At 31.3% G+C, this 9,783-nt stretch overlaps 1 protein-coding gene across 4 annotated transcripts; it reads right to left on the bottom strand.

Annotated features, from left to right (window-relative positions):
• Positions 1 to 2,223: 2,223 nt before the first annotated feature.
• LOC109215409 (zinc finger protein HD1-like) lies at positions 2,224 to 6,301 on the bottom strand. Of its 4 annotated transcripts, none has more exons than XM_019379474.1 (5): positions 6,126 to 6,301; positions 4,202 to 4,990; positions 3,924 to 4,112; positions 3,170 to 3,531; positions 2,224 to 2,484 (listed from the first exon to the last, which is right to left on the bottom strand). In XM_019379474.1, exons 1-4 carry the CDS (start codon positions 6,180 to 6,182, stop codon positions 3,226 to 3,228), a joined length of 1,341 nt encoding a protein of 446 aa, XP_019235019.1. In that variant the 5' UTR covers positions 6,183 to 6,301; the 3' UTR covers positions 2,224 to 2,484; positions 3,170 to 3,225. The 4 variants fall into 4 exon arrangements, with proteins under 4 accessions (XP_019235019.1, XP_019235021.1, XP_019235020.1 ...); XM_019379476.1 differs by having other exon boundaries at positions 6,138 to 6,301; XM_019379475.1 differs by lacking the exon at positions 6,126 to 6,301 and adding an exon at positions 5,990 to 6,092.
• Positions 6,302 to 9,783: the final 3,482 nt, after the last annotated feature.

The raw sequence follows: 9,783 nt of genomic DNA, 5'->3' as shown, positions 1-9,783 counted from the left end.
TATTTATAAATAAAATAACTTAATATTATTTTATTTACTATTTTTATAATATATTCGTATATTTAATTTTTTCTTAACTTTAATTTTCAAGATATATTATAGCGATATAAAAAAACTTTTTTCAGCAATTTTTTTTTTGAATTTAATTGACCGACCCGACCAACTTTGGTCGATTTTTTTGGACGATTTTTTCCGAATTTCTAGTAATATAATTTCCCAAATAACCAATAGCTCAGGTAAATCCCCAAGAAAATATCCCCAGCTAAATTCGCATGTAGTACCTAGGGATTTTCCTTCAGATTAACATATATTTTTTTCCTCATTTTCTTTGTTTGTTTGCCTGCGAATTTTCTCACGGAAATGTACTTGCCGATTTATTTTTCTACTAATATTTATTAAAGTTACTGACAAATTTAATAACGCTACTAATATATTTTGAAAATTAACATTAAGAAAAAATAAAATATACGAATATATTATAAAAATAATAAATAAAATAATATTAAGTTATTTTATTTATAAATATAATACATAGTTAAAAATATATTAAATAGTATATAATATAGAAGGTATTACATAAATATGAAGGCTTATATAATATCAAGGGCATAATAGACTTTTCAAGTAAAAATTTAACTTTTGTGATAACTAGATCAAAGTAAAATGATTTTTGTGTAACAAAAGAAAGAAAAGTGACTTTTGTGTAATGAACACAAAGTTGAATGATTTTTACGAAAAAAAGAAAAGTGACTTTTGGGTAACAAACACAAAAGTTCAATGACCATAGATAAAATTAACTCCTAAGAATTGTTGTTTTATGTACTTCCCCCGAGAAGTGCTAATCATACTATTCTCTCGTATAAACTATCTTGCACATTTTGACTATCAAGCATAATAACTTTTATTATTTAAAATATTTTTTTAAAAAAAGTCGTGGAGTGAAAATAGTAGGATAAGCACAACGAACAATAGAAAAAGTTACAAACATCTACTTTTCTTCAAATAAATATATTAGCATTTGTTAAAAAAACAGGTGAAAAGTTTGTCAAAATTTTTATCTTTTCACTCAAATATCATTTAGAGAATTTTTTTTTCCAGTTTTTGCAAATATTGAAAAGCTACTCCGGAGATGCTTTTCAATTTCCACAAAAAACTGGAAAAATCACTATTAGTTAAAATTCTTTTTGCAAAAACTGAAAAAAGTATTTCGAAAATAAGAATTCAACACTTTTTTGTGAAAAAGCATCCTTGTAACTTAATGCTTGAGAGAAGAGAATAAAGTCACTAGATGAAAGTTTGACTGGTCGTATTCACTGGTAAAGTTGCTACTTTACAGTTAATGTACCAAGGAATCCTACGGTTTCGTCAGCCCCCTGTGTAAATTTATCTTCAAAAACAGGCCATTTGAGCCAAATGAATTATAGTAAAAAATAACATGAGCTAGCCAATTTTCAGACTGATAATTGAAAAATAGTTAGTATTTGTAAAGTCATTGAAAAATAGTCATTATTTTATGGGAAGATAAAATCTGCACAAAAATATCCTAGCTGAAATACGAAAAGTTCCAGCATAATATGTGGATTACAGAGCTCATGCATATAAACTTTCAGTATATTATGTTGGAACTCTAGCACATTATGTAATTCCAGCATATTATGTTAAATTCTCATATGTAAAAATTTCGAACCACAACATATTATGCTGGAATTTTTCTTAATTTTAAAGGCATTTTTGCTCATATTTTTTTTTTACATAAAAAATGGCTAAAGTTCGATCACTTTTAAAATTGTGGCTAACTTTCAATTACCAGTTATAAATCAGGCTATTTCTGATTTTTTTCGCTGAATTATATGCATATCTTTAATGTATATCTAGGACCTAATCTTTACATAAATAGCCAGTAGGGTTCATTGTTTACTTTTTCTAACCGATATATATAGATAAACTAATAATACACAATTATACATATATTATATATGGACTAGTACATATATTAAGCGGTTGAATAGAGACTACTTAGATTAATTCTTCAATAAAATAAAAAACCAAAAAAAAAGAAAAACACTATCGTTGTCGGATATTCATACATATGCCTAAAGCAACTATAGAGTTCCACGTATTAACAAATTTGTTCAACTTGGTAACTCTTAGCATACAAAACACAAAAGTACGACTTACAACAGCACAACATTTACAAAATTTACATGCCCCGACTACAGGAAATTGAGTGGATTATTACAAATTATTCTTTTATTTTCTCTATTAGTTCACAACTAATTAATATATCCTATTGAAAATATAGTCCTGCAAAATTGTACATATATAGTTGCAAGAACATATAAAAATAAAGTTGGCAGCTGATGAAATCCAAGATTGCAGCTGGATGCAATAGTTGATTTTGAAGGTATTCACACCAATATTATGTTGAACTATACACAACGATTTCACCTCTTCTTCTTTCATCTCCATATGCAGTATTCTAGTCTGAAATTAACAACAAAAAGGAGAAAATAACATAAGCAAACAGTACATTTTAAGAGTTTAACCTCTTTACACAAATATTGCAAAGAAAAAAATACACTGTAAAATCACCTAAAATTTACTATAGGTAATTATCGGTCATAAAAAGTAGGATTGGGTACTTGAAAAATAAGGCAGATTACAATTACAACATGTTAAAATACATCGATAGTCTAAAAACTTCTTACATTTTCAATACATATTTAACTTATATATACTGACCATATGTTTTTTTTTTTTTTTTATACACTATCAATATATGATCAGTTATAGCAGGTAACATGTCTTACTTTTACTCCCTTTTTTTATTTTAATAAACGATCACTTGTAAATTATCCTTTTAAGTACCAGATAGTGTAAAAAAATAGAGTAAAAGGAACTTTTTATTTATGCTAGTTAAATTTATTTTTTAGGATATGTACTAGAAAGTAAGAAGAAGGGGAACTCGGAGCAACGGTAAGTTAGTCTCCGTGTGACCTATAGGTCACAGGTTCGAGCTGTGGAAGCAGTCACTAATGCTTGTATTAGGGTATGCTGCTTACATCACACTCCTTAGGTGTGAGCCCTTCCTCGACCCTGTGTGAATGCGGCATTCTTTGGGCACCGAGCTACCCTAATAGAAAGGAAGAAGAAACATCTAAATGGTTACCTGTTATGTGCAGAAGAGGAGTTATAGCAGCAAATATTGCAGGGCTGTATAAAACTCTAGTGCAGTTGACCGTCTGTACAATAGAGAGGTGTGCACATATCATAGGGACCAGTTGATATGTGACAAATATTGGAGTTGAAAATCCGACCATTGTGAGTAATATTATTCTCATGAGTAGAAGCAGCAACCATATTTGGATCTTGATATATAATACTATTGAACTTTACATCTTGATCACTTGTCTCCTCTTCATGATTTCCATAAGAATTTGCTTTACTTGCAGCTTCCCCAAATTCATCATTTCTTGCAAATCTTCCCCTCACTCTTGGCCTGCTATCTGCTAGTGTTTTTCTGCATGCATACTGCAGAATTTGGCTTCCAAAATCAAACTCAAGAAAAAAATTGCAGTACATAATACGAGTTTAATTTAACTTCTATATACTGATAGTATATAAGAATTTTTACACTATCAAATTATTCATACTACTCAATATGTTGGTAAAATTGCTGCCATGTGACCAGGTGGAAACAACCTCATGTAGAAATGCAGGGTAAGGCTGCATACAATAGACCTTTGGGGTCCGGTTCTTCTCCGGACCCCGCGCATAGCGGGAGCTTAGTGCACCGCGCTGCCCATTTTTTTTTTTTACTCAATATGTAGGTAACATACTACTCAACATGTTAAAAATAGTTAAAATTCTTTACACTGTCGATGCACACAAGTTAAATCTAAGTTATAAGAGGAGATATAGACCTTGATTTTCTTGCTGAAATTCCTCTCATTTCGTTTCTTCATGTATCTATGAATCTTCTCCCTCCTATCCTTAACTGAACACCTGCCAGTTTCATTATAGGAAGGATCTTCAAAAGTTGTAACTTCTGCAGCCAAAGGGTTAGAACAACCAACAGCACTAACCAAATGCTGACTCTCATTGCTGATTGCCTTCATTGGAAAAAAATTTGTTTTTAACAAAAATCACTAAATAAAAGCTAAATAAGTAACTAAGTTTCACTAAAAATTAAAATCAATACCTGAAGCTCAATAGAACAGTTATAGATCCTTGGCAAGGTATCAGGGCAGAAAATTCTACTATTCCCTTCTTGAAATTCCAATTCTTGATTTGGCAATTGGGATCCATAGAACAAAGCACTATTAGCAGCAGCAGCAGCAAATATAGCTGAAGCTTCAGAAGGGTAATTTGCCATAATAGGATCAAGAAGTGAACAAGAAGGAGAGGAAGTAACGACGCGCATGTAAGGAGGAATAGAGGACAACGATTCCTCTGCGTATAGATGGCCTAATGGAGGTCCCATAAGCGGAACGATAGGAGGGTGATCTTGATGATACTGATGAGACAAGGGACCAGAAATAACATCTGTGACAGGGGAATGGTGATTGTTAAGGTTATTAACGTCGAATTGTTCGTCTTGTTGTTGAAGGAAATGGTCAGGGATATTGAAGTTTGTGGATGGTGTGAAGTCTATAGAAGTAGCAATGTCATTCTCAATTTCCTCTTGAGTATCAAATATTATCGAAAAACTGTTGTTGTTGTTGTTGCTGTTGTTATTGTTGTCATCGTTGTTGTTGCTATTGTTATCGGTTGTGCTGGTGGCTGCTTTGGTCGAGGTTGTGATAGTTTCATCATTCTTTTCACTAGTGCTTTGGAATTTGTTTAGATCAAGATTTGTACTATAAGAGGATTGTTCATCATAACAGCAGCCATTTGAACTAGAAGCAACTTCTGAATTTTGTATTTCTGGAAAAAGTTCAGACTCACAAAAATTCAGAATTTGATCACTTAAGGGGCTTGGCATCTCTTCCTGCAAAAACAAAAACAAAAACAAAAACAATAATCAAATTCTTTAACAAGAAAAAGACTTGTTAGTATAGAATAGAATTATACTTTTCTACTATACCTTTCATAGAATAGAATCATATTTATCGTACATTAGTTAAAAATCATCTTTTTTGTCATGCAAACTGCACGGGACTCGAGAAATACCTAACACTTTCATACGTTTACTTAATTTTTTTGGCATCTAAATTATACAAAAAGGACATGAATTCTCAAGATGAGAGAATCATGTTAGTGAAAGCAATTTCTCAAAACAAGAAATTAGAGTAAAAGAATCCAAAGTTGGACAAGCAACTACTAGCAACTTTTTGTAGGAGTAAAAGCCTATTATGATAAGCATGTGACTTGTCTCTATAATTATAAGTTCCTTTCAATAAAGACTTCTTATAGAACATGAGAAACAGAATCATTTTTCATAGTTAGAGAACTTAAGCAATAAGCTTGAAAAGATAAATATTCCATTGTAATCCAAAATGGGAAATGGAAAATGACAGGTTAATCAGCCATTAAAAAATTGATTAAATCTTTTTAGTCATAAAACCTTTTAGTACTACTTTTCTGATAATTAATGAATGAAAAATCTAGCAAAAGCTTAGTAGAACATTTGAATACCAAAAACATATAGTTGTAAATTTCATCACCATGCATGCAGATAGTTTGATTGAAAAAATGAAGGTAACAACATGAAGACAAATGTTAAAAGAAAAGGTTCAATTTACAAATAAACACAATTAAGACAAAGAAAAAGTAGTTAATATGATCTAATTCAAGATCTTGAAAGAAAACAGAGAAAAACAACATTTAAACTTCTAAGGCACCATTTCCATGAAACTTGAATCTTGTTTATATATTTGTAAAAACCTATAGGAAATCAATCATAACTCGTTAACAGTTTTTTTAAATACAAAAAAGAGCTTTATTTTAGCTAAAAGAACTATATATATGGGATAAATAAGCAGTATACATAAGAAAGCTGATGTTCTTGAGGATGAAGCATCATATCCTGCAACATTTTTCTTTCTTGATTTTTAATTTATTAAACTTGAATATTTACACTGAAAAAAAAAACATCACTAAACAAAGAAATCTGTGATTACCACCTTTTGTGTTACCTTAATGAAACTCATGTTTGTAACCAAGGGAAGAGAGAAATCCATGCAAGAAAAATAGGATGGTTTATATTTTTTATTTTTTTTTGGACTGGAAAATAGAGAGAAAATTGGATTATGAAAATAAAGAAGACGGCTTATGAATTTTTTTTTGGGATTATAACATGAAAAAGTTGGGGGAGTTGGTCTAAATGGAAATACAAAGGTACGTTAGTTATATAGGTTCATGGATTGACCGTACATTAGAGTCAAACCGAGGTTTTCGGTGGGCCACTCAGTTTTGGAACATTTCATGGTTTTGTGACACGTGGAGGAATGTCTATTTGGCATTTTGATATTCTTTTTTTTTTTTTTTTGCTATGCTAAATGCGAAAGATAAAATCACAAAAGACCCAACTCGGTACAGTTCTAATATTATTTTTAAAAAAAAAAGGATATGACTTGCTTCGCAAATCGCAACATTATCTTGTCAAATAGATTTTTTAGCTATTGAACTGTTACTACACAAGTGAGAAAAAATTCCTTGTACCTCACTTTTGCACCAACCAAATTCATGTATAGCGTATGGTTGCATATAAAATTTCCACTTAATAATTAAGTGAAGTGTATAAAAGACAGCCCGGCGGACGAAGGATTTCGCGTTCACATAAGGTTCGGAGAAGGCCGTACCCCAAGGTAGAATGATATAAGTAGTTTACCCTAATGCATGCATTAGTGGCTCATTCCTCAACTCGAACACGTGACCTATAGGTCATGCGGAGACAACTTTACTGTTGGCTGTTGCTCCAAGGATCACTTTTTAATTAAGCAATGTGTATATGCATAGGGGTGTTCATGGTTCGGTTTGGATCGGTTTTTCCCTTAAAAGAAACCAAAACAAGTAAGTTGGTTTTTCAAATATTAGAACCAAACCAAACCAATTAAGTCGGTTTTTTTCTCGATTCGGTTTGTGTCGGATTTTGTCGGTTTTTCGATTTTTTTGGTTATTTTATTTTTTTTCTTAAATATAAGACAACACTACCAAACACATATTCCGGCGACCACATTTTCAACGTAACACTATCAAATCAATTGCCCTTTGAGAAATCTATTATTTACCAAGATATATTGATGATAATTGAACCAAATAGTGATGAATAATTTAAGGACTCAATTAAAAATATATTATTTTTTACACGAAATGGATTCTTACACTTAACAAAAGAAAACTACCAATCAAACTAGAATGTAAAGGTAAAGAACTATACTAAAAGTGCAAACTATTAACATTTACCATTAAATTTTTGAAAGTTTGTATAAAAATATACATATATATATGTGTAATAATAAATTTGAAATAGCTACTCCTATAGTCGGTTTGGTTCGATTTTTTTCGATTTTTTTCTGATTAAAACCAAAACCAAAACCAAACCAAATTTGATCGGTTTTTAAAATTCAAAACCAAAACCAAACCAAACCAAAAAGTATCGGTTTTTTTGGTTGGTTTGGTTTGATTTTTGGTTTGGTTCAATTTTTCGGGTTTTTTTGAACATATGCAATTTAATTTGTGACTGATCCAATGGTTAAATTAGTGGTTTGATGTGAATACTAGGTAAAAATTGCACGGGGCGCCCTATTTGGTTGCCCCCATTTAACCTATACCCATTTTTTTAAAAAAAGTTTTAACTTGTACTCACTTTTTAAACAACTTCAGCCCCCTTTCTCCTCCTCCTCCTCCTCCTTCGTTTTTTTCTTCTTCTTCTTCTTCTTCTTCTTCTTCTTCTTCTTCTTCTTCTTTCTTCTGCTGCTGTTGGTGCTGCTATGAAACTTTAGTTCATGGGATGATTGCCATAAGTATGTTTATCAGATTATTTAAAAATAAATTATAAATAATTACGTAAGTTAGTAGCCAATAATTTGTGAATATTTCCACGTACGGGAAGTTTAAGGTCACACTTAGTGATTCTTTTCATGATAATTCTGTTCTTTTCACATTTATTTGTTTCCAAAATTTTATGATTTAGATACTGTTGGCAATCTGATTATTTTATAGTAGTCTGATTATAACAAAACTAATGAATCCAGGACAAAAAAACTTCAGCTTATTTAGTGCTGAAGTTTTTACAAATGAGCTAAATAACTTCAGCATCTTCTGCTGAAGTTTTTGAAAAAGCTTATCCAGGACAAAAAAACTTCAGCTTATTTAGTGCTGAAATTTTTACAAATGAACTAAATAACTTCAGCATCTTCTGCTGAAGTTTTTGAACAAGCTTTATGACAAAACTAATGAATCCAGGACAAAAAAACTTCAGTTTATTTAGTGCAATTACAAACAAAAACTTCAGCAAATAGAGAACAAAATTTCAGCTACTATGCTTAAGTTCAGCAATTACAAACAAAAATTTCAGCAAATAGAGAACAAAACTTCAGCTACTATGCTTAAGTTCAGCAATTACAAACAAAAACTTCAGCAAATAGAGAACAAAACTTCAGCTACTATGCTTAATTTCAGCAATTACAAACAAAAACTTCTGCACACTTGGTTCAGCACATTTGCTACTTCAGGCCCGTCTACTAGAATGTTGAAGTTTTGCGTGATTGCCTTTGCTACTTCAGCCCCGTATGCTGAAGTTACGCGAAAAAGTGGGTACGCTTGCAATTTTTTTTTTGCAAAGCGGGCACAAGTTAAAACGTGACCCAAAAAACGGGTATAGATGCAAATCCCCCGAATGCTAGGCGCGTATGAGTAATTTTCGAAACCGAATTATTGGACAGTTTGATGAGTTGATTAGCTAATTAATATGCTTAAATTGTGTTGACCTAACCAATTTCTGAGATTTTTCAGTCAAAGACATCAAGAAGGCACTAAGTAAGACTATCCAAATTCGAAACAAGCAGCTCTTTAGAGAGAATTTTATTGTTGCTTTTGATAAAAAAGTTCATTTTTATTCCACAATAATTTAGTCTCGTGTGTAGGTGTTATACTCCTATTTGGCCACTTCTGTAAAAGAGGGCTTTTGGAATAAACGTTTGTGAAAGCGATACCAATTCCTGGTTTGGATATGTAATTTAGCATTACTGACTCAGTGCTTTTCGAATATTTCTTCAATTTTAGATGTAGGTGCTTTTGGTACAGTCGAAGTGCTAATATTACTGTACTAACTCCCTAAAAGTGGCTACATTAGTAAATATTATAAAAGTGAAAAGGAAACTAAATTAAAAGCACTTTAAAACGCAAATCCTAGTACGTATAATTCACCTTTTAGTAAGAATCTTCATCCTATGCATGGTTGATTAAAGAAAATACTTATTTAACTATGGGTGTGTTTGGTACGAAGGAAAATATTTTCCATGGAAAATATTTTCCTAAAAAGTATTTTATCTTTTATCTTCTCTTGTTTGGTTGCTGAACGAAAAAAATTTCCGAAAAGTTTTTCTAGTATTTGGTTAGAGAGTAGAAAATATTTTTTATACTACTTTACTCACCCTCTTCCCTCAAGTCCCTATGTTTTATCATTTATTTTCCCTTGTTTGGTTGGTGAATGAAAAAAAAATTCGAAAATATTTTCTAGTATTTGGTTAGAGAGTAGAAGATATTTTTTATACTACTTTACTCGCCTTCTTCCCTCAAGTCCCTATGTTTTCTGTGCTTCCCCCCCCCCCCCCCCCC

This window comes from Nicotiana attenuata, unplaced genomic scaffold, assembly GCF_001879085.1.
Source record: "Nicotiana attenuata strain UT unplaced genomic scaffold, NIATTr2, whole genome shotgun sequence".
NCBI lineage: Eukaryota > Viridiplantae > Streptophyta > Magnoliopsida > Solanales > Solanaceae > Nicotiana > Nicotiana attenuata.
This window is presented reverse-complemented; position numbering and strand designations above follow the sequence as displayed.

Coding starts and splice junctions, on each gene's coding strand:
- LOC109215409 (XM_019379474.1), bottom strand. CDS start 6,182: ATGGATTTCTCTCTTCCCTTGGTTACAAACATGAGTTTCATTAAGGTA. Junction 4,113..4,201: donor ACTGTTCTATTGAGCTTCAG/GTATTGATTTTA, acceptor TTTCCAATGAAG/GCAATCAGCAATGAGAGTCA. Junction 3,532..3,923: donor ATTTCAGCAAGAAAATCAAG/GTCTATATCTCC, acceptor CAAATTCTGCAG/TATGCATGCAGAAAAACACT.